The 26,366-nt window shown below is 36.2% G+C and overlaps 1 protein-coding gene across 2 annotated transcripts in view; it reads left to right on the top strand.

Annotated features, from left to right (window-relative positions):
- LOC149564654 (coiled-coil protein) overlaps positions 1-26,366 on the top strand; it is a 170,148-nt gene that overhangs the window by 82,654 nt on the left and 61,128 nt on the right. The window contains exon 3 of one of the 2 annotated variants that reach the window (XM_089818214.1): positions 341-432. The exons of the other annotated variant lie outside the window; for it this stretch is intronic. Coding sequence (XP_089674340.1) covers positions 341-432 — 92 coding nt within the window. The remainder of the gene's footprint in view (positions 1-340; positions 433-26,366) is intronic. 2 annotated transcript variants of the gene reach the window in all.

Raw genomic sequence — 26,366 nt, 5'->3', positions numbered from 1 at the left:
ATTTACTCTTGAAAACAATGTTTGCTACTATGTGCATAACTACTTGGAAGTAAATTCATCACCCTCAGATTTTAGTTTCTTGATTCCCCTGCCTATTGGATTTTCAATCAAAGCTTTGGACATGTTAAAGTTTCCAATGGACTCATAGTTAAACTAAAAGAAAACAATTAGTCACTTGGGTTTTAGTTGGCTTATGAAAATGCTTCAAAGTTCAAGAATGCATGTTGTTATTTTTGGTGCATTTTACGGTGTTCTTATTCTTCAAGTCTGTTGTGAAAAAAAGCTGATCAACTATGTATATAAATAATTCCAGTGGACACTAATATCTTGCTTATTATAGTTGCAAAGGCATTTGCTATTGCTACTGGAATTATTTTTGGTGGTACCATACTGGCTGGTGTCATTGCAATAAAAAAGCTACAGTTGCACACTGTAAGTCATACCTACACGTATCCTCATTTCAAAGATGAAAGGATTACATGCAGAATGCTTAAAAAAGAATCCTTCTTCGTTAAAGTGCATGAAAAAAAAAAGAATTCATCTCTTCTTCCTTACAGTCCACAATGTCTTGAACTGGTTATATGTTCGCAGCTTAATCACTTCAGTAGGCATCTATGGGATACGAGTATATTGTTCTTTATTGTTTAATTCTAATATTTAAATTATTTTGTTCAGTTTGTACTTTTAAGAAAAAACCATCTTATTTTTCTTGTGGCCAATCTTTCCATTAAACACACACGTACTTAGTTGCCATGTAAGTACAACCTAATGGTAAAAGGCATGTATATAATAGAAGATGCTTGATTTGGAATGAAAGAAACAACCCCCTTGTGGAATGCATGCATAAGGGGGGCCTTGTGCATCAAACAGGTTTTCTTATGTGATATCCCTGTCAAAATAAGATTTATATATTTAAAATATAAATGAATAATTAGTTCAAAAGAAGAAAAATATGATATAAATAATGACATAATTATAATATTATAATCATATTATAATATCGTATAATGCATTACATTATAATAATATTAATATTAAAGTATGAAAATGAATCAAATGATAATTAAATATTATCATATAAAATACTAAAATATATATTAGACAATGATGAAATTAATAATAAAAATATATAATTTGAAGCATATATATAATATGCATTACACATATAATAATATTAATATTAATAATGATATTAAAGTATTAATTAATAATAACATAATCATATGATAAAATTAATCAAATGAAAAGACGCACCTTTCCCATCATAAAGTATATAGAGGAATATTAATACCGAATAATACAGATAAAGAGTATTGGATATGGTACTACTCTACAAAACTTGAGGATCAAAAAGGGGACACCACATCTTACTTGATGACAATTTTAGTTACCGAGTCATTGAAATAAGGGAACATTTCTAGTCTATCTTAAGGAATTTAATGAGTTACGGTTTGACACATATAGTGGTAAATAATCTAAGAATTATCTTTCTTTTCATGATAACCTAGGAGAAATAACTTAAATAATCTTGTTAGAGATAGCTATCTTCCATTTTATAATAATGTAGGAGAAATGGCTTAGAGATGTCTTCTTAGAGGTGTCTGTCGGTGTCCGCATGTCCTATATCAATGATGAGGTAGATTCAGTTGCAAATTTCGGTAATTGCTTAATCTTATTCAAAGAATGAAATGTGTGTGTGTATATATATATATATATATATATATATATATTATATAGGCGATTACAATGACGATGTTTCCTAAAGATACAATCGATAAGTGAAGACTAATTTAGAAACCATCGAACTAGACTTAATATTACATTATTGACCATTAACTAAATAAATATGTAAGTATTATTCTAATAGCCTCCTTGAATTTTACAAACTCGTTCGTGCTTAGAGACTTGGTGAGAACATCTGCGGTCTAATCCTCAATTGGAACAAATTGTAATTGCACTGATCCATCTTCTACAAGCTTGCAGATGTAATGACAATGAAGCTCAAAATGCTTAGTCAACTAATGGAAGACATGATTATTGACAAGTTTGAGCACCCCTTGGTTGTAACAAAAGAGAGGCGGAGGACCTGTTGGTTATCAAAATCGCTGGTTAGAAACCTATGAGCCTTGCCTGCTCGATGCTGGGTATCTAACTGATTTTGGCCAATTTGATAGGATTAATTGAAATCCTCTGTGCTTTTGGTTCCGTTGGACCAAGGCTTGTTTACCCAAATCCTAGATGACAAAACTCGGATCCAAGATTGATTTATAGCGGATTATAATATGAAAACAAACTCCTCAACTGGCAAGTGTCAAGGAACTTTCTGGATTGCATTTAATAACTATTTATCTTCAAACTTTGATTATTTTTATTAGATTTGTGCATTGCTGAAAGAAAAAAGTTAAAATGAATTACTAAAATTGAGAAGATCAAATTCTTAAAGGAGAGAATGTAAAGTATTGCCAGCCCATGGATTGAAAATTATGAGCAAACAAATGATCAGTGCTGAATTTTAATTGGGTAATAGAGTCAAAAATATATATCACTTACAACTTTATGACGCTGATCGTATTTTACTTGTATATGCTTCAGTTATTACAATGCTTCAAATTGTTACACTGATTTTATTGTCAAGAAAAAATCGTATTGATGACACTCACAGGCTGATGCTCCAATTAACACAATTTATTCTCACACAATGTTTAAAAGGTATGCCCAGCAATTCGATATCCACTAGCTTTGTTCAAACTTTCATCTCAGCCTCTGAAGAAATTTTAAAATATATGCCTGAATATAGAGAGCTACTGTCCTTTTTAAAAAGCAATGAATATCTCTCCTTTCGGCTTTGCTTTACACATATTTATAAACATACAAAAGGTGTCAGTTTGTTTTCTCAAACAACGCACCCTTTCACAAAACTAATCAGCTTGTCTTTATTTGTTTCTAAGCAACAACCGATAGTTGATAAATTAAAAATTAGTAAAGCCCAAAAACTGTCTTCATATTTCCATTAGCGCAGGTTTCTTCTCTCAACATCTGCCATTATTAAACAATATCCTTGCTTGCCCTTTATTTCTTGTGCTTCGACATCTACAAGCATTAATCGATGAAGAATTTAATCTGTGCAACCTCCTTTTTTGAATTCCGAACAACATCAAAATGCAGGTGCTTGACATTGTGGATGACACCAAATCGTGATGATGGAAGCCTTCTTCACGCGGGTTCTTCTCTATCACACGAATCATCTAGGTGACCTCTGACACACATATAATACTTCCTGCCAACAATGGAACTTGCGCAAATGCATTCAGACTGCAGGTGAATCATCCCAATGTCTTCGGTTCGAAACGTCCTTTTCGTCAGCATAAACTCTCAAGACCTGCAAAAAAACACAATATTAGTATAAGTTTAATAATGATTGGCAATATTTAACACAAAAATCCATGTTTCAGTGGCCATCCACTATTTCCAAATATCGCACACTACAACTTTTCATTGCGATGGTGATTTGCATGTGCGCCTATAGACGATTTTCGTCCATGCCTCCACTTCCTTTGGTCTTTACGCCACATCCTCCCAAACTTATACAAAACACCCTTGTCACAAATTCCAGAATAATAGTTGCTACAGAATAACGACACTTTTATTGTTGTTGGGATTTCTCCTTCACCAAGACTCTCCATACTTTCTTTATTGGAGTCGATGCTATTGCTTAGACATTTCCTGTATGCTCAAATACTCTGTCAAGTATCACTGTTCATTGCAATCATTTTCCATGGGCCACCAAACATTTTTACAGCGTTCTGTATATTTAGCGGGATTTTCTCATGAAGGCTGATGAATATTTATTCTACTTACTGGTTAGAGTTTGACGCATCTGATATTCAGAAGAAGCCTCCATCAATCATTTTTTTTCAAGCTTAATGGTGATATACCTCCTGCTTACCCTGTACTAACAATCCTCTCCAAAATTTGTTAATGAGGATGCTGAAGGCGAAAAGATCTGGTGTATGGCCTCTGACTGATGCTTGCTTTAAAAAATCACCAGCTTGTGCTACTTCGTTCTGATTTTTCTTATTAGGAGCAAGGCTTGAATACACACTATCATAGTTGCAGCCCTATCTATCCTGCCAGCCTTGCAAACACTTGCTTGAATCTATGTGACTGTTTTGGATTTTGAATTTGAGCACTTGCAGATGTGACTATCACTGCTTAAAAAGCTGCCTTTGACCTATATGATCACAATGTTGTTATCTGATTTATTTGTTTATTCTGCTCTCATGGTACCACAAGTGATGCCAAAAGCTATATGCTCACTTGAACAAACATAAAAAGAGAGTGCTTTCAATGCCCCTGCTGTTTGGGTTGTTCATTGTGTACATATTTTACATCTTTGCCCTTGACACCTATGATTATACTTTCCTCTTCAATTAGCTATGACAACTGTCATGTCACAACAATGGGTATTGTATCCTAGTAAATTGCTCATGTGATATTCAGAGGTCTGCTCAAGAATGCTTCATAAGATTCTTATTAATAGATTTCAGACTCCAGCTTTTGTCAACATGCTGTCATCATATTGCAGATAACTGTAGCTGTCATATACAGTGCTAACACTTTCCTCTGCAGAATAGCACATAATCCCCTTGACAACATGATAATGATTTAACACATACGGCTGATAAAATTGAGTGAAAATATAGTATATAAATGGAGGCCTTAATTTTGCAAAAAATTTGAGGTTCCATCAGGACCTTCTTTGAGGCTTGTGTGTATTAGAAAGCATTTATTGATGCCAAATTGCCTCGCAAGATGCTTTAATAGTGCCGCAATATTTAGTTTCAGTCGAGGAAAGAGCTGCCCCTTGTTTCTTGCTAGTCCATGTGATTGCACTTGTTCCCAGACTAAAGACATACCCAAACATAGGTTTCTTATCATCAACAAAAGATGCCCAATTTGAGTCTCTGAAACCAACAAGTCTAGGATCACTGCTTTTACCCCAAAATCAGAAGTGCACTTAACATATCGCAAGTATGCTTCATTGCAACCTTGTAATGTCCCCATTTTTTCAGGCTCTTGGGATTAGCCTATCATGTGACCCTCGTAGGCTAATGAGGATGGATAGAGGGTCTCTTTCAGTGGGCATCTACTTCAGGATTTAGTATCCTATGGTTTGGCTTTCGTTTGGCATCATTCGGACTTCATTTGCTATAGTTTTGCCATGTTTACTATTTATAGTAAGTCTGATATTTATCGAGAAGGACCCTTTCTATTTTTGGAAAGTGCATTTGGTCACATGGGGAAATAATAGGTGTGATTCCTGTTTCAGACGACATATTAAAAGGATAAGTATTTTGGGAGTTATTATTATTTTGGTGGCCAAATTATTATTAAATCATTAAATGGCTTATTATAAAGTTATAATTTAACTTCATAATTTCACTTAAGTTGAGGGTTGAGTCATCATGGGAAGGGGCCATTTATGTAATTAATTCATGGAACCCTAAGCCAAGGTATTAATTTAAAGTATTGGAGTAAATGAGTTATTAAAAAGAAAAGTATATCTTTTTATCCCACATTGGTAAGAATTGTGTTTGAGCTCTCATAAGAAAGAATAAAAAGGGACTTGAGAGCTCATTCTAAGATATCCATTGTTCATTTGATGAAAATTTATTAAGTTTCTTGGCTGTGAGAAATGGCTAGGGTTTGAGGACTGATTCCTCTCTTGGCAATTTGAATCATCACTGATTGATGATGAATTTTGCAAACTGAATTCTCAGAATACTATTCTGATTCTGTGGATGCAAATTTAGTGCTGTTGTATACCAAATTTGAAGAGAACTATTAAATTGCTGCTATTACAGAGGCTGCAATATAATTCTGGAAATTGGTGAGGACTCAAGGTGCTGTGTTTTTTTATTTTGGAGAAGATTCAGAAATTCGTGTGGGCTGCATATGGTCTTCAACTTCCAGAATATTTCACTGCTTCTTCGTTGGGAATGCAAGGTGGCTCCTAAAACAGGTTCTTTTGTCATTTTCATGCATGTTAGTTGACATTCAGCTGCATAATTAGGGGTACGGCTGTAGGTGATAGTCTGCATCAGATTTACTCATTAATTCATATGTATCTGCCAAGAGTCTCAGCTATTTGATATTAATATTGTATTGAAGTATTCATGACAATGGAGATATAAGTAGCTGATTTCAATAGGTACTCTTGCAAATGAATAGCAAATGATATGATGCTTGGCAAGTATTTTACAAAATGTCTATTTGCTGTAGCTTGTCTTTGCATACCTAATTTCCCATATATTTGCATAAAAATCCAAAAGGAATTGCATATTTGCATGTAGATCAGATTGTAGGCATTGTAGGGGTATTTGAATCAGTCTTAGCATCCATTTCTATCAAGCTACTTCAGACTGAAACACTACATCAGCAAGCTACAAGGTTGCATATAAACTGTTTGACGAAATTACAAATAGCAAATAGGGCAATTTGTGGACAGTTTTGAGTTAGGCTCATTACAAACCCAACATTCAACTTTAGGGATCGTCATAAAGTGAAAGATGTGACTCATGGAAAAATTGAGGTGATATGGTGGCAGCAAGAGAGATAAGACTGCCTGCTAGTTTCCTAAACATAGATTCGTCCACCAGGGGTGAATCTGATTTGGTAGATAATTTCAGCCCCATCTCCATAGGTGTGGATGCAGGTTTGCAACCTTGCATCTGAAATTTGTCTAACAGATCTTTGACATACTTTGACTGAGATATAAATATATTATCATCTCTCTAGCAAGCCTCAATACCTAACTAGCAATGCAGAAGTCCTACATCTGTTAGGTCAAAGATTGGCACAAACTCTATTTGATCTGCTCAATCAAAAGTGCAAAACTACTAGTAATAATTAGGTCAACAACATAGGTGACAAGTAGAAGTATATCACCACCAGTAGTTTTGACATATAGATTGGAGTTAGGACTCCTCTGTAAGTCTTGATCGTTGAGGTACTTATCAATTTTAAGTACCAAGCCCGAGGATTTTGTTTCAATCTACAAAGTGCTTCCACCAGTCTGCATACTTGGTATTCTTTTCCTGCAACCTAGAAACTGAGAGGCTACGACATATAGACTTCTTGCAAGTCACCATTGAAGAATGCACTCTTGACATCCATTTGATGGACATTCCATCCAAATTGGGTTGAAATGGCAAGGTGTAGCCAAATGGTACTCATTTTGGCCATGGTAGCAAAAGTATCCTCATAATCAATGCCCTTTTTCTATGAGAATCCTTTAACAATTAGTCAAGCCTTGTATTTATCAAGGGTTCCATTGGCCTTGTACTTAACTCTACACACCCATTTGCAGCCAATGGGCTTCTTCCCAAATGGAAGATAAAAAAGAACCCAAGTGTTGTTCTTTAGAAGATTGCAATGTTCGACTTCCATAGCTTATTCCCACTTAGGTATACCTCAGGCCTCTGAATATGATTGAGGCTCATAAACACCATGAATATTGGACATAAGAGAAAAATTTACTGTTTTTTTCTGTTTTTTCCCTTTTTGGACAATCTACCCTCAATGAGCTTATCATCATAAAGATCACTGAAGGTCTTGGTCTGATTTAGGAGGAACAACTAGACCTAGAAGAATAGGTTCATCAGGTTGTAGATCAATAGGTTTCTAAGGAAAGTTGGGTGGCGCAACATCATGCCTGGGAGAGTCCACAAGATTAGAGTTGGAGTCATCTAAATCCCTCCCATTTGGTGGACCTAATGGAAGAGTAACACCCAAATCCTTAGCTTGCAAAGGTGGATCCTTAGGACTCAAAATAGGAGAAGTGAGTTGAAAAGACTCATTATTTAGAAAATACATCCTGACTTAAAATGAGATGACTAATGTCTACATCAATCAGTCAATATGCTTTTTGGTTGTCATTGTACCTTGTGAACATGAGTCGCTGCTTTTTGAAATCCAATTTTGAGTGTTTGTTATGTGGAATCCAAACATAAGCAAAAGAGTCAAAGACTTTCAAGTGAGTGATTTGGGGCTTCTTGCCAAGTCATACTTCCTCTAGAGTCTTCCTTTTAACAACTTGTGTTGTAGACATGTTTAGAAGATTGACCACAATGTAGATTTCTTTAGGCAAAAACTTCTTTCTATGTTCCAACACAGATTGATCCATGTTATGGAAGCAGAAGCACTAACCCAGAAACAATAAATTTACATCACAAAAAAGATGCAAAGAAGTAGGAAGAAAAATAAAGAAGAATAAAAAAACAATTGACAATACATAGATATACATGGTAAAACCTTGACAATATGTCAAGGAAACATCCATGGGGCAAGTATTGGTAATCTTATTGCTCAGAGGAAAAACAATTACATCTGCAAACTTCATAGCTGCTGATGCAATATTTATCTTGAAAATAGTATGATATGCTTTCACAGAGAAGAAAGATATCTAACCTCTTGAAGATAACAACACTCTCAACATAGAATAAAACCTAATTTATTCCTTCGAAAAAACTAAGAAGTTTCCTTCCGAAAATTAAAAAAACTATTGTTTTTCCTAAAATAAGAGAAATATCGTTTCCATAATCTTGTTTTTTTCCTTTTTTCTTCCTTGTCATTATCTAACAATCTCCACCTTCACAACAATTTATCTAATACTTGCCCAAGCCCATGTATTACCCCTTTTGCAAACAAAGAGAGGGCACACTCTGCTTTAGCTTCTCTACCACATAATTTTTAGGTTTATGAACTTTTCAAGAGTCACTCCACCTTATTCAATAACCTGTCTTAAAAAATGACACTTAATTTCAATATGTTTGGTTTTACTGGGATAAGATGGATGTTTAGCGAAATGGATAGCACTTTGACTATCACAGAATACAATCACATTATTTTGCACCTTTCCAAACTCACTCGAAAAACCCTTCAACCAAATTGCCTCTTTACATGCATGTGAGACAGCCATATATTCTGCCTCAGTTGTGGACTGAGCAATTGTAGCTTGGATCTTTGACATCCAACTAATTGCTCCACCTGCAAGAGTAAAGACATAACCTGATTTAGATCTCCTTTTCTCTAAATCACTTGCAAAATCAGAATCAACATATCCACACACTGAATCGCTACAACCACTAAGGTGATACAATAATTACATGTGCCTCTAAGATATTGAAGAATCCAGTTCACTGCTGCCTAATGCTATTTATCTGCATTTTCCATGTATCTAATGATAACACCTACTGCATGTGAAATATCTAGTCTTGTACATACCATCGCATACATTAAACTTCCTATTGCATTTGCATACGGTACACGAGACAATATCCTTTTCTTCCTTAGTACCAGGACATAAACTTGAAGATAGCTTAAAATGGGAAGCCGAAGGGATATTAATAGGTTTCACATTTTGTATACCGAATCTGATGAGGATCTTCTCCACATATTTCTCTTGTGATAACCAAAGGTTACCATGTTCCCCGCTCTGTGTATTTCTATACCCAAAATTTGTTTTTGTGCCCCTAGATCCTTCATATTAAATGTCCTCTAGCTAACTAAACCTTTAACTTATTAAGTCTAACCATGCTTTTACTTGTTACAAGGATATCATCAACATATAATACCAAGATAATGAATAAGCAATTTTCCTAACTTTAAAAAAAAATGCAATGGTCATACTCACTTCTTACAAAGTTTTGGCTCACCATGAAAGAATCAAACTTCTTATACCACTGTATGGTGATTGCTTCAAGCCATAAAATGACCATTTGAGTTTTCAAATTGTAAAGTTTCTACAAATTCTGATAACCAATACTGAAATAATGATTTAGGTCTTGCTGAAAATCAATCTCCTTCAAGTCTTGGCTAAATGTTATTGTTCAGGAAATCTGAAATGAATTCTAGAAATTATAATTTTATCTTTGATATAAATCCTTTGGAGCAGATTGCTAGAATAGACTTTGGTAATAATCGCGTCTTCTATCCACAAACATGTTCCTATTTATATACAGACCAAGGGTCTTGTCTTTCCAAAAGACATATCGCTTCTAGGTCGGCCCTCCATGAATTAATCTCTTTATCATAACAAATCGGCGGCTTTAAATAGTTAACTAAATTTAACTACAATAGTTATTCAAGAGGTAAACAAGTATACCTTAAAAGTTGCCGATAATGATGCTTGGAGAAGTATTAATCATAAGGAAAATACAAAGAACCATTTATGCATATCGAGTCAATCTGATCAAGAATATCAGAACATTGTTATTATCGAGTTATAAGGATTTATCACTCCCTCTTAACTTGATAATATAATGAGAGAAACATCTCTAGCAACATAGATTAAGCATAGAATTGTACTCTATATCTATCTGATTCTTCCATGCATGTAGTATTGTAATATGGATTATCACTAATACTAGTGATAACAATATTGCAAAGCATACTATATATAATATAGGATAAAATCCGAAGAATAATTAAATTTTTCATTTATAAAAGTTGTGACTTATAGGTACTGGCATTCCTATATCACAACATGATCCTGTGTTAAGATCTACTAGAACACAAGATAAACTTTGGAGAATAATTAAATTCTTCAATTATCCAAATTTTGACTCATAGACATAGAAATGTCTGCATCACAATATGATCTTAAACTCATCTAGATCTGACAGTAGTTCTCTACTGTTCAACACGTTATCTAAGAGATCGTCATCTCTGATAATGTCTTTAATACAAGTGTTCATTATCTCAGAGATCGTCACCTCTTAGATAATAAATACAAATGGTGAAGCCCATAACAGTCAATAGCCTGACAAAAATTATTTTAACAATAATTTAAAGAATACAAATGTTTTATAATTCAACCATACCAAGTCTTTTCTTGAAGTGATCTATCTTCAGTCGAGAGAGAGTGTAGTCAGAATAAAGTAACTAGTATGTTTAGTACTTGTTAAAGCTAGTCGGGCTGGATAATTAGGTGGTGAGGAACTGCGTCGATTGGTTTCCAACTAACTGACCCTTCTATAAATGTTTGGAACATTGGTAATGTACTCATGTTGTTTTTGGTATTAATAAAGAAATCATTTGTTGGCCTATTGGTATTATGGTGTTAGTAGTATATTCGATGTTTTAATTTGTATGTATCTCAGTTGTGTTATTCTATATGATTGGCATATCTTTGTGACTTTGAGTGATATTTCCACTCTACACTGTGTGTCCATCGGATTCCATTGGTACCCGGAGCAAGACCAATGCGAAAAAGGCCTTATAGAATGAACAAAAACTATGCAGAAAGGGTTGGGGAAGAAATCACATAGATTTTAGAAGTAGGGATAATATTCAAAGTACAAACAAGTGAATGGGTATCTCCTATAGTCATATCACTTAAGGATGGTGCTCAAATTCGGATGTGTAGATTTTAGATGTTTGAATGTGGTGACAATAAAAGACCCATTTTCCATTCCGTTTACTAATAGCATTTTGGAGGTAGTCGGCCATGAGATGTATTCCTTCATGGACGGATTTTCAGGATACAATCAGATTAGCATTGCGGAAGAAGATAAGCTAAAAACTACATTTGTGGTTGAAGACGTGGTATATGCCTATAATAGAATGCCCTTCAAACTATGCAATGCACCAACCACCTTCCAGAGGATCATATTACATATCTTCGATGGAATTTCTGTGGGGAATTTCAAAGCATTCCTAGATGACTAGTCAGTTTACAGTGGGCAGGAGCAACACCTCAAAATTCTTGGAGAATGCATGGAGAAATGTCGAAGAGCAAGATTAGCCCTCAATCCAAGAAAATGCAGGTTCATGGTTTCACATGGGAGACTTTTTGGGCATATTGTGTGCAAAGAAGGATTGAAGACAGATCCTAATAAGATCAAGGTGATTTTGAAATGGAAGCACCGTCCAATGTAACAGGTATCAAGTCATTTCTGCGTCATGTATGATACTATAGAAGGTTTATAAAAGGATTCATCGAAGTATCAATGCCACTAGAGAGATTAACTAAGAAAGGTGAGCGGTTTGGGGGAAAGGAAGAGCAGGAAGACGCTTTCCAAGAATTGAAGAAAAGATTAGTTGGGGCCCCTATCCTCATACATCCCGACCGGGACAAAGAATTTTGTGTTCATGTGGACGCCTCCAATTATGCAATAGGTGCCACTTTGGCACAAACAGGGAAGGAAGGGCTGGATCATCTTGTATATTTTGCAAGCAGGCTCCTATCTAAAGCAGAGCGTAACTACAGTACCACAGAGCGGGAAGCATTAGGTATGGTGTATGTAGTGCAGAAATTCAGACATTACTTACTAGCTACATCTTTTACATTTTTTGTTGACCACCAAGCACTAATGTACTTAATAAACAAACCGGTGATTCAAGGGAGAGTAAGTAGATGGCTAATTCTATTACAAGAATTTACATTTAAAATTATAGTGAGGGTGGGAAAATCTCATATGATTGCTGATCAGTTGTCAAGGATCAAGTTAGGGGAAGCTTCAGGTAATGAGGTGTGTGAGGATTTTCCAGATGCACACTTATTCCAAATTGCAATATTACCTCAATAGTATGAAAAAATTGGACACTACTTATCAACAACAACCTTTCCAAAGGAAATGCCTACAATGGAAAGGAGAAAAATTGCCTTAAAAAGTAACACATTCCAGCTAATTGAAAGGTTATTGTACAAAATGGGACCGGACGAAATACTGAGGAGATTTGTTATGGAGGAAGAAATTCTAGGGGTTCTAAGCGAAGCTCATGAAGGATTGGTGGGAGGTCACATGGGACCAGATACTACAACGAGGAAGGTACTTTTGGGAGGACTATGGTGGCCGACATTATTTGTAGATGCGAGGGAATGGGTATTGAGTTGTGACACGTGTCAAAGAGCAGGAAGACCACTCAAAAGAGACTTCATGCCATTATTTCCATCCAAACCACAAGAATTATTTGAGTGGTGAGGACTGGATTTTGTAGGACCCTTACCGGTAAGCAAAAGTCATCGGTGTAAGTACATAGTGGTGGCAACAGAGTACATAACGAAATGGGCTGAAGTATGGGCTCTCCTAGACAACATGGCTCTCAGTATGGCCAGATTTTTGTATGAACAAATAGTCACGAGATTTGGGATTCCACTTCAGCTAAAAAGTGACCAAGGAGTACATTTCGTCAATCATATCATCAGGAGAATGACAAGTGAATATAAAATTTTTCATTCCTTTTTTAGTCCTTATTATCCAAGAGAAAATGGCCAAGCAGAGGCCACGAACAAAGTAATAGTGGCAATCCTATATAAAACTTGTGGAGTAGAAGGGCAGGATTGGGAAGAACGAATCCCAACAGTGGTCTAAGCATACAGGACGATGTATAAGGCCATTACTGGTCACATAGTTTAAAATCTCGCAGACTTATCGTGAGAAATTTTCCACGGTGAGAAAATACAAGTTTTTATTGCCAAGTAAGGATGCCAAGAAATTGAACTTCTCACGGCGAGAAAATGGCGAGATACCGGCGATAAATCGCCAACTTCTCATGATAATTTAATGACTTCTTGCGGGCGGTGTCAGTATATACCCACATTTGGAAAAAACGGCATTTCATTGTTTGTTTTCTGTGTTTAGTGTCTTGGGTGGGGAGGAGAAGGGTTTTGAAGCAGCACTTAGGTGTTTGGCAGCGATTTGTAGAGATTTCCAGCGGATTAGGAGCGGATTCGAAGTGAATTTGAAGCTCTTTCCAAGCAAATCCGGATCCACAAGTAAGTTTCTCAAATTTTTTTCGTTTGAGTTAAACTTTTTTTTGTCTTCCCATACTTGCATATCTTGCATCATAGTTGCATCATACTTGCATATCTTGCATTTGTAATATATTTTACAGTTTTAGAGTGAATGAGTCATGACAAAGAGTCAAAGACCTAACACCATCTTTTTGCAATTTTTCCAAAAACAATCAAGTTTTTCTCAATAATTTCAAAACTTTAAGGCTAATACATTTTTGTTTTATTCTCTGATTTTCCAGCAAATATGGCTTCCTCTGCATGTAGGGCAGCAATATCTTCTAGTGATCCTGTAGCATGTCCATCTGGATTCATAGGCATGCGCCCTAAAGGGGCTAGAGACTTTGCATGGAAATATGCCTTTGAAGGAACAGAGTATAATAGTGTCATATGCATAAAATGTGAAAGACAAATCCGTGGAGGCATATCTCGTTTGAAGTACCACCTTGCTAGTACAAAAAAGCATGACACAAGGATTTGTGATGCGACTACAGAGGAAATAAAAAGGGAGATGATTGCTTTGCTTAGTGCCCAAGAAGAGAAGAAGTTGAAAAGGGAGAGGGAAAAATTGGCCATGAGGGCAGCCATTTACGAATCACAAGGTATGTTTCCTTTAAAGTTTTAACAATCATTTATTATTTTCTAATCACAACTAATGCTTGTGCTAAAACAATTATCAATTTATCATGATTCATAATGAGATGATGTGGGTTGTTTCATGTGACTAGGTATCCTAGCCACCCTTGATGAAGAAGAAGTAGTTGAGGGGATAGTGGGCTCTTTTCGTGGCCCAAGGATCCGTGTACGGAACACACCTACTCATGGTAGGTCCTCGGGCTTAGCTTCCACATCTGTTGGGTCTAGTAGACCGCAAAGCTCTTCTATTGATGGTTATTTTGTGCATAGAAACACACCTGGAGCACAACCATTAGTGGAGGGTATTGGATGGAACCATGATGTGCATGCGCAACTTGACATTCAATGTGCTGATTTTTGGTTTTTTAACAAGCTCTCCTTCAATGTTGCAGCAAGTCCATATTTTCTGAATTTTGTGACTAGTTGTATGGTAGCAAGAAAGGGCTACGAACCACCTACTCCTGCAGCCTTGAGTGGGAGGTAATTCACTTGTTTCAAACTTTAATACTTTTACAGTTTTACTATTTACTTGTTTTTGTTGAAAGTAATTTTTCTTAATCAAACTCGTGTACTTAAAGTGAATTTCATTTTTTATTTTGTACTTGTAGATTGTTGAAAGATGCTGTTTGTAGGGGTAAAGAAGTGGTTGAAGAGCAAAGGTTAGAATGGAAATAGTATGGCTGCACCATACTTTTAGATGGATGGACGGATGGAAGAAACCGTACCATCATCAACTTTTCAGTTTCTTGCAAGGATCAAGTGATCTTTCTTAAATCCTTGGATGCCTTGGACAAGATAAAGATGGCTAAGACTTGGCTTGAATGCTAGAGAATATTGTGATAGAGGTTGGGGCTGAAAATGTGGTGCAAATCATAACCGACAATGTAGCGGCATATGTGGCAGCGGGTAGGATCTTACAAGAAAAGCATAACACACTCTTTTGGTCTCCTTGTGCAGTGCATGTTATTGACCTTCGTTTGGAGGATATAGGGAAATTGGATTAGGTGAAACCGGTTGTAGAGGAAGCAAAGACGATAACAAAATATATCTACAATCACCCTTGGGTCCTTCGCTTGATGAGAGACCACCAAAGACGAGGAGTTGGTTAGACCTGCGGTCACAAGATTTGCAACGATTTTTTTAATGTTGCAAAGTGTTCTTAAACATATGAATCCTTTGAGGCAGATGTTCGTGTGTCCAAAATGGCTAGAGTTAAGTTATTCAAAGAAGGTCGATGGGCAGAGTGTTGCACGCATTGTGTTTGACCTCCAGTTTTTTGAGTGAGCTTCAAAAATTGTGGATGTGAGTTGGAAACTTCAAAATTTGATTTTTTTTGTACTTATTAATCAAGTCTTTCATTATTATTTTATAGCCCTACTCTTTGATTAATAATTGTTTTCTACTTTTCAATTATAGGTGGTGAAGCCCTTGGTTAGAGTTCTCCGCTTGGTAGATGGGGAACAAACCCCAATGGGGTCCCTTTATGAGGCCATGGATAAGGCGAAAGAGGCTGTAAGAAATAAGTACAGGGTAGAGAGCCTAAAATTTCAGCCCTTATGGGATATTATTGATAGGAGGTGGAGCAATCAGCTCCACCAACCCATTCATGCAGTAGGGTATTTCCTCAACCCTTGTTACCGCTTCTCTCCATCATATGCGGATCCCAATGGAGAGGTCATGGAGGGCTTTAGTGAATGCATGCAGAGGATGGTACTCGACATTGTAGTGAGAGAGCTCATTGTGGCCGAGATGGAAGTGTATCAAAATGCAATGGGCAAACTATTCTCCTTAGCCTTGGCAAAGAGAGGCAGACAGACTCAGACACCAAGTACAATATTTGGAATTTCGAGTCTCTCACATGCATGTTAAGTAGATAAATAAGCTACAAAAACTTGTCCTCATCTTGCTTTCTAACTCTTTAATATTTATCTTGCAGATGCTTTGTGGCGAAATTGGGGTGGTAATGTCCCAAATCTGCAAAAGCTCGCTCTTCGCATCTTATGTCAGCCTTGTAGCTCATCTAGTTGTGAGCGTAATTGGAGCTTGTTTGAATCTAGTCACACAAAGAAGAGGAACAAATTGGCACAAAAATGCCTAAATGACCTTGTCTTTGTGCATTATAACCTCAAGTTGCACATAAAAAAGGTAGTGGCAGTAGCAACTGAGCCACTTGATCTGGATGACATAGATCCTTTTGGCGATTGGACAACAGAGGAGCAGCCTTCACTGTTCACTGAGGGTGAAATATATGAGTTGGAGAGGGAGGCTATGGAGGAGGGTGGTTTTGCAATGGGACTAGACAACATTCAGGAGGAGGGCAGTGAGAATGAGGAGTCTGAGTATAGTGACAGTGAGCACAGTGATAGTGAGGATGTCATGTCCCCATTTTGGAGGCAATTTGATTTAATTAATTTAATTAATTAAGTTGTCCAAAATAATGAATATTTTATGAGAATGACTAATTAATTATTTTAATTAAATAATAAGTGATATTAAGTTAATTATTTATAAAGTTATCAAATAAATAAATATTAAAAGGTAACTTTATATTTAATTAATTTAATAAAGTGACTTGAATTATAAAATATTTTTTATAAAGTCACTAATAGATAAAATAAAATAATGTTCTAGAAGTTTCTGGAGAAAGTGGAGAAAAAGAATAAATAGGCACCCTTTGCTTCATTCTAATCATCCAGTTGTTTATTTCTCTCTTGACATCAAATTGTGATTCAGTCACATAGTCTATTGTGGAGCCAAGTGGTTTCAGATAGTCAGTTGATCTTTGGGAACGAAAACTCCCTTGGATTAGCATAACTGAGGAAGTGAAATATCTTCTGAAGGGTTGCACATTTGGAGGTGATACTTCAGTCACTTCAGCTAGGGCATCATTGGGCCTAAGGCCATTTTCAGCATTTCAGCATTTCAGGAAGCAATTTTTAGCAGGGCCGAAATTATTGGAGGTCATTTCTAGTAGGTCTGAAATTATAGGAAGCCATTTTAAAGCAGACCCGAAAAAAGTAGGCGGAAAAAGCAGTCCGAAAAGCAGACTCGAAAAAAGCAGGCGGAAAAAGCAGTCCGAAAAAAGCAATCCGAAAAAGCAGATCGAAAAAGCAAAAACGAAAAAAAAGCAAATCCGGAAAAAGCAAGTGGAAAAAGAAGATCGGAAAAAAGCAAAGCAGAAGGGGCAGCATTGTAGAAAATTACTACAGCCATCTACAATCAGGTTCTTCACTTCTCATTTGGCATATTTTCTGAGAAAAGTAGGTTTTTAGTTGAGTACAAAATATAGCTTCAGCACTTCACTATTTTCATATTGTACTTGTCTTTGTTTGCCATTTGGCATTATTGGTATCAAAGGAAGGTTAGGATTTTGCAATTAAAGAGCATTGTAATTTTTAGACTATCTATATTGTAAACCTAGAGTTTGATGACTAGCTTATTAGTTTGCATGCCAATTGTTTGACAAAATGTCAATTGGCTGTAAGTTCTCTTTTTGACATAAATAATGTTATAATTTTGCATACTAAGTGTTTATATTAATGCCACTTGGTTGTAAGTGCATTAATGCCATCCTAGGTTGCATCCAAAGTATTTGTCATAATTACTAATTGCTGTAGCTGCATATTGCAAGTAGTTTAAGTCACATATTTGTATTGAATATTGCCAAAATTAGTTGCACATTCATGTTAGGTCATTGTTTAGACAATTTTGTAAGCATTCTCTTTGAGGCAAATCCAAACAAGAATCACTGCAGCAATCTAAAAAGTTATATCCGTCATATGACACCTTGTATGCAAAGTGTTTGACAAAATTCTTCAAGCCTTCAATCAGCATTCTAAGGTCGGATTTGAGCAGGACCATTACAGAGGATGAGGATGATGAGGAGTCCTTGCCAGGGCCAACACCATCACCACCACAGACGACTGCTACGGCTAGAGCTGCTAGACCCCCTCCCTCTCCCATAGTTTTTACTGGAACTACTGGGATAGGGAAGAGGAAGAAGTAGACTAGTTTCATATTGAACTTGACATTTGTATTTGCTTATATTTTGAGTCTTTGACAAAGACAATTCGGTATTTACTATTTGTAGCTTGTTTCAGAGTTCAGAGTTTGTAGATTGTGACTACATCGACATTCCACATGAGGATGCGATTTTGTTACTTATTGCATTTATATATATCTAGATTAGCTTATTTGGTTTGTTTACTCATTTATTGACTCAATACATGCATCTACTAATTGAATTTAATGAAAAAAATGCGTTTTTAATTAAATTAAAGTCATTTTTTAAATTCTCGATATTTTCTCGAGAAGTTGCCGATTTCTCTCCGATATTTGTCGAGAAATTTTTTTTTGGCCTTGTTGAGAAGTGGCCGAGAACGAGAAGTTGAACTATGACTAGTCATATTCCCTTTTCCCTTATGTACAGACAGGAAGCCATGGTATCAATGGAACATATAGTCCCAAGCTTACGGATGGTAGTCGAAAATAGGTTGGGGGAAGAGGAGGGCCTCAAGGAAAGACTATGTACTTTACTCAAACTGGATGAAAAGAGGACATTTGCTCAATGGAGTACTAAGGTGGCCCAACAAAGACGAAAATTTTGGCATGACAAACATTTGAAGAAAATAGATTTTAAACAAGGACAACTGGTACTAAGATATAATGGAAAAAATGAAATAAAGCTGAAAAAATTTGAAGTCTGATGGCTAGGACCATTTAAAATATCAGAAATAAGAGAGAATGGAGCAATAAAGTTATCTACTTTGGATAACAAACCTATCAGAGACTTAATAAATGGGTCTAAGCTAAAAGCATATAAGGACAAAAATAAATTAGCAAGCACCCATTTTACAGGTACAGAAAAAGAAAAAGGACGCGAAACAAAAAGTGTGAGTATTGAAGGAGAACAACTTGCACGAGGTCTATATGAAGGGGAATCACAGGACATACTTGCCATAACAGTGGAGAAAGCACCAGTCGTACGAGTAGAGAAAGGAACATCCGTACGGACGTTCGTACCACAGGAGGGAAACAATAGAGGGCATATGGTATTAGCCGTATGAAGGAAGGAAGTGCAACCACTCGTACGATAGCATTCCGTACGACAACTTTCCGTATGATAGCATTCAGGGGGAGAACTCCATACGACATCATTCCATATGGCAAAATTCCCGGTAGAATTTCATAAACAAAAATTCCATGTTATAGCAACAGGTCATACGACATGGGTAGTCTTTGACATTCGTACAGCAGAGACAACAGGCAAAATCAGTACGGGAGGAAGATATAACATCTGTATCTGAGGAGTCTGTACAATGGTAGAAGAGAGTACAAGCAACCGTACTTATCAATTCTGAAACCGAAGAAGGGCTTTGTTGCAAACAGTCACATCGTAAGAACGGTTAGTACAGTTGGTATAGGTGGCACATACAAACTGTTGAAAAGATCTGGGAACTACCGCATCAACACACAATGGTGAAACTAAGCATTGAAAATTCGAGCAGGGGAAACATTATCAACTTCGAAAAGAAGAAATCTGCCGCATTACAAGCAAAGGATGTAAGGAAGATGACAAAAAATAAAGGGAAAGTGGTACAAAAAATCACCATCACGGTTGAGAATATTACATTTGAAAGTGTGATGGGAAGTGAGTGTAGGACTTGGTGGGAAAAAGTAGATGCGGACCTTCCTTTGAAGAAAGCATTATGTACAATAGAGGTAGATAAAATCATTTTTATGCCGATTTTTCAATTAAAAGAGTTTGAACCTATACTACAGAATTTAATCACAGGGTATGAGAAATTATGTCATAGATCTGTAGTTCAACATTTCTAGCAACAGGTGACAGTTTCTTATTCAACAGAAGAAATAAGTAAGGTTTTCGGAATTCCCAACAGAGGGCGAGAAGTGGAAAAAATTTCTATGATAGTAGAAGACAAGAAGAAATGGTTGAAATTAATGTGCAGGAAAGATCTTACAAGTCTGGAATGGGAAGGAATCTTGAAGAACAGTAAGGGTCTAAAGAAAATTTTCATAGCAAATGATGAATGGCGCTGTGTTGTAGATTTGGTTAAAAGTAAGCTCACTGCGGGCGGCCACACTTCCGACATTGCCCTTTGGATGTTACCTGCAGTGGATGGATTTTATAAAGGGCAGACATATAACTGGGCTAAATTTCTTTCTGATAAACTTTGAGAATTCATGGAGTTGAAACATAAAGTCTTTTATATGCTTCATCATATGGTGGTCTTGTTCTTAGAAGCAGGATGCACTCAGGTGAGTAGCGAACACTGGGGGATATTGGTACCGGCTAGTAGAGTAGAACCTTACAAACTAGCTATGACCTACTGGCTTCATCTGGATACCATGGATGTAGGATCTCACAATGGAGGTGAACCTAAGAAAAAGAAACTGAAACAAACAGTAGTGATCAAAGAAGCAAAAGAAGAAGATGACAAAAGTTCAGAAGAAGGCAGAGATATGGATTCATCCTCCTCCGACTCACAGGAGGTAGAGATCCGCCTGAGTCATCTGCAAGGGACTCCACAGGTGGTGACATTTTTACCACCTACAGAGGGGCCACTTCTAGTAGGAGTAGCAGAACCTCCTCAGCTTTACTAAAAACCGCCTAGTGATCCTGATAGAATTGAGGCAGCAGATAATTCCAATCCAAATCAAGTAGGAGTCAAGGAAGGAATAGGTGGTAGTTAGCAAATTTCGAAATGGGGGGCTTCCAGAATATCATTTCCGAATATAGCGCCAATTACCTTTCCCGAACAACCCTCCTGTACTAAAGTCATAGATTTGAGGTGCCAAACAAAGTGTGCCCATAAAGTGAGGTTACAAACACCTCTTGGCCCAGAAATAGTCCATCCAGTTTCTCTTATGGTACAACTAGTAGGAGGAGAGGAAAAAACTGGGAAAATTCACACCCAGGGTAGCATGACGACAGTGGTTGGTACGGATGTGGCCAAGATAGATACTATCCTGGAGAAAGCGGATAGGTTACTCGAGGAAGAAGGCATGGTGTCTTCACCCTTAGAGACAACTGCTGAGGATTAGATAGAGATACAAAGTGAGTGCAGGGAACCACTAAACACAGCCTCTTTTGTAGCCAAGGCCGAACTATTCCTCACTGAGCTTCATGTCATGGAGCATTCCTCTAGGAAGATCATGCAGCAGGCCAGGGCTTAGAATCTAGAAACTATCATCATGGCAGCAGAGGCGTTGGCCACCTTTATGCAAACTGACTGCCACACAAATTAGGGACTACCGGAACAGGGTGGCTATTCAAAGGAGGACATGGCTACTACATGGACGGGCAACTCTATTATTTTCGGACAGGAACAATCGCCTCTCAAAGAGGCACTGACAACTATGGAGGTTCCTTTTCGGGGAACCTTTTTGAAACTTCAAAAGAAAAAAAACCTAGCTAAAGCTTGGGGGCTAGAAAGAAAGAGTCTTAAATATGGATTATCACTAACACTAGTGATAACAGTATTGCAAAGCATACTATATATAGGATAAAATCCGAAGAATAATTAAATTCTTTATTTATCCAAGTTGTGACTCATAGATACTGGCATTCCTATATCACAACATGATCCTGAGTTAAGATCTACTAGAACAAAGGATAAACTTTGGAGAATAATAAATTCTTCATTTTTCCAAATTGTGACTCATAGACATAGAAATGTTTGCATCACAATATGATCTTAAACTCATCTAGATCTGACAATAGTTCTCTACTGTTCAACACATTATCTAAGAGATCGTCATCTCCGATAATGTCTTTAATACAAGTGTTCATTATCTTAGAGATCGTCACCTCTTAGATAATGAATACAATGGTGAAGACCATAAGTCAATAGCCTGACAAAAATTATTTTAATAATAATTTGAAGAATACAAATGTTTTATAATTCAACCATACCGAGTCTTTTCTTGAAGTGATCTATCTTTACTCGAGAGAGAGGTTTGGTAAGAATATTTGTTGTTTTCTCTACAGTACAAATGTACTCTCAACTTTAGAGTATTTCTGTCCACCATATCCCTTACATAATGGTAGGGAATTTCAATATGCTTGGACCTGTCATGAAAATTAGATTCACAGAAAGCTTGATGGAACTCTGATTATCACAATGAATAATAGTAGGATTCATGGGTTGACCAAATAATCCCACAAGTAACTTTCTAAGCTAAGCTGCTTCTCGAGAAGCCATTGCTACTGCAATGTATTAAACTTTTGTGGAACTTTGTGCTATTGATGACTGCTTTTTGCATAACCATGATATCATTGCTGATCCTAAATTGAAACATCCTGAAGTGCTTTTTCTATAATTACACTTCCACCCCATTCTGAGTTTGTGAATCCATTTAAGTCCACGTCAACTTTCTCATATTTGAGCCCAAGGTTAAGAGTGCCTTGTACGTATCTCATAATGTGTTTAACTGCAACTAGGTGAATCTCCTTTGGCTCACACATAAACTGACTTAAGGCATTAACAACATAGCAAATATTAGGTCTTGTATTTACCAGGTACATAAGAGATCCAATCATCTATCTGTAAAGAGTAGAATCTACGGAAGGTGATTCTGCTACTGCTTCCTTAAGTTTATGTAGATTAGTCTCCATTGGAGAAGACATAGGCTTGCAGTTCGACATTCCAAATCTCTTCAAGATGTCTAATGTATACTTTCCTTGATTAATTATTATGTTTTCAAAATTCTGCCATACTTCTAGTCCTAGGAAGTAGTGAAGGAGACCTAAATCTTTCATCTCAAATTCTCTGAGACATAGGCTTGCAGTTCCACATTCCAAATCTCTTCAAGATGTCTAATGTATACTTTCCTTGATTAAGTATTATGCTGTTAGAATTCTGCCATACTTCCTGTCTTAGGAAGTAGTGAAGGAGACCTAAATCTTTCATCTCAAATTCTTTGATTAGATTTTTATTGCATTGATCTATAAGATGATCATCACCTGTTATTAGTAAATCATCAACATACAGTATCAAAATTACCATATCATCTTTATCCCTTTTATAATATAGATTAGGATCAGCTTCATTCTTGGAGAATCCTAAGCTGGAGAGATACTTATCAATTCTTTCATACCAAGCCCTTGGAGCCTGTTTAAGCCCATAGAGAGTTTTCTTGAGCCTGCAAACAAAAACTTTAGAGTTATGAGTTTCAAAGCCTTCAAGTTGCTCCAAATATACCTCTTCTGTAATCTTTCCATTCAGAAATGTTGTTTCTACATCCATCTGATGTACTTTCCATCCCTTCGATGCTACAATAGCTAGGACTGCTCTTACAGAGGTGTATTTGGCAATAGGAGCAAAAGGTTTCTTCCTAATCAATTCCCTCTTTTTGAGAGAATCTCCTGGCTACAAATTTGGCTTTATATTTTTCAATGCTACTGTCAGCAACATGCTTGATTTTAAATATCCACTTAGAAGAAACAATTGATTTTCCTTTAGGTCATGAAACAATTTCCCAAACATCATTCCTAATTATGGATTGGTATTCTTCCATCATGGCATCCTTCCAATCTATATGTTTAATAACATTTGAAACATTGGTTGGTTCTGATTTAGATAGATTACTCATGTTTGTTGCATAACTAGAAAATCTTTTGGGTCTTTTGCTTTCTTTGATGGTTCCAGATGGTGCAGCGAAGTCTTGTGTTTCTTCTACTGTCTTAGTGGCCCAAATTGGTATTTTCTTTGGATTTTGAGTTTTCTCAAGATTAAGATTTTGAATTTCATCTTCAATTTCTTCAACGTTCTCTCTTTAAAACTCGGATTCAGTATTTTCTTCAGAACTAGGTAAGGGAGAGGGATCTTTAGAACTTATGGCTCTTTTGAATGCTAAATCTTCTTCAAATATTACATCCCTACTAAGTTCAATATTTTTCTGACTAGGTATGAAAATCCTATATGCTTTAGATGTTTCACTATACCAAACAAAAATACCTTTCTTTCCAGAGGGTTTTAACTTAGTTCTCTTTTCCTTTGGAACATGTATATATGCTGTGCATCCAAATATCGTTAGATGACTTATATTAGGTTTAACCTTAGTAAAGACTTCTTTAGGAGTTTTATCTCTAAGGTAGGAGTGAGGACTTCTGTTTTGAATATATACAGTAGTACAAGAGGCTTTTGCCCAAAGATAATATTCTAAATTTTGATCAAATATCATAGCTCTTGCTGCTTCTATAATTGTTCTATTCTTCCTTTCTGCTACTTAGTTTTATTGTGGTTACAAGGAACAGTATATTCCCTCTTAAATCCTACTTCTTTATAAAACTCTTTAAACAAATCTGAAGTATATTCCCCTCCATTAAGTCCTAAGAGTTTTAATTTTGTGTCCTCATAAGTTTTCAGTTAAGGTTTTGAATTCTATAAATCTCTTAAGGATTTCTTTTGATTCTTTATATTTTAAGAAGTAAATCCAAGTTTTCTTAGAGAAGTCATCTATAAAAAGTATATAGTACCAAAATCCTCCAAGAGAAGAAACAAACATAGATCCACATAAATTTGAGTGGAAAAATTCCAAAACATTCTTAGTTTTTCTAGTGCTATCATAAAAGGGACATTTGGTGTTCTTACCCAGAGTGTATCCTTTACATATACTTGAATGATCTTTATTTAGCTTAGCTAAACCAGTAACCGTAGTCGATAAAGTTTTGAAATTTAGATGTCCTAACCTTCTGTGCCATATTTTGGTTATATCAACAGCTTCATGAAAAAAGGTTTGAATTGGTCGACTAGATTCTGTATTTAATTCATACAAGTATCCCTTTCTTTGACCAATCAATTTTGATTTCTTAAATGAGGGGTTCTTGGACCAGGTCATTACTTTACCATCCATGAATGCAACATTATGTCCATCACCTTCAAGTGCTGTAACAGAGATTAGATTCCTTTTTATTCCTGGTACATAGAGTACTCCTTTGAGGTGTAGAGCGCTACCCAACTTCAGTTTCAGCGTGCAATTCCCAATTCCTTTGAGGGAATGAGCTAAATTATCATTGATGGTAACTTCGCCATCAACTTCTTCTAATATAGAGTCTAGTGCTTCTTTGTATCCTATAATGTGTCGAGATGATCCATTATCAATCACCCATGCTTTGCTAGATACTTCATTTGATAATGCAGAATACAATGCACAATTCTCAGGATCATAGTTATCTTCTTTCTTGGTAATGTTTGTACAGTTTACTTGCTGCTTTGTATTCTTAGGGCAATTAGATCTATAGTGTCCAAATTTTTCACATTTTTCACATTTTATTTTGGATAGATCTTTCTTAGGTTTGTCATTCTTTTGATTACCCTTTTTCTTGAAGTGCTTCTTCTTACCTTTATAGGAATTTGTGTTGAGAACATGAAGTTCTTCATCTTCAATTTTCAACTTTCCCCCTTTTTTAAGTTTTCTAGATTCTTCTTGAAGGCAATCTCCCTTAAATCTATTGAAGTCGGGAAGATTGTCTCTAGCACTTACTCCTTGTGCGAATGTTTCCCATGAATCTAGTAACCAATCTATAGCCATAAGTGTTAGTTCCTTGTCTTCAATTATGGTCCCTATACTTGCAAGATCATCTTTTAGACGAGCAACCCTTAGGAAGTATGAATTCATAGATTCTCCCTTCTTTATCTGTATATGATTTAGTTGCCTTTTTAGTGCAAGGGTTCTAGTTGCATTGTTAACCTCATATGCATTTAATAATGTATTCATCATATTAAATGTTGTTTGATGTTTCATTAGCATAGGTACTATTTCATTTTTCACTCCATCTAATATGATCTGCATGGCTTTCTTCCTATGTTACCCCAAGTTTCCGGGACGGGGGGACACGGGGACGAGGAAACGGGTTTTCGGGATGATTTTTTTTTTTTGGCTGAAATAGGGGACGGTAGGGGACGGC

This window comes from Cupressus sempervirens, chromosome 3 (assembly GCF_028749045.1).
Source record: "Cupressus sempervirens isolate cs-2001-9-10 chromosome 3, ASM2874904v1, whole genome shotgun sequence".
Classification (NCBI taxonomy): Eukaryota; Viridiplantae; Streptophyta; class Pinopsida; order Cupressales; family Cupressaceae; genus Cupressus; species Cupressus sempervirens.
The sequence above is the reverse complement of the archived record's forward strand: the minus strand, read 5'-3'. Positions and strand labels throughout refer to the sequence as shown.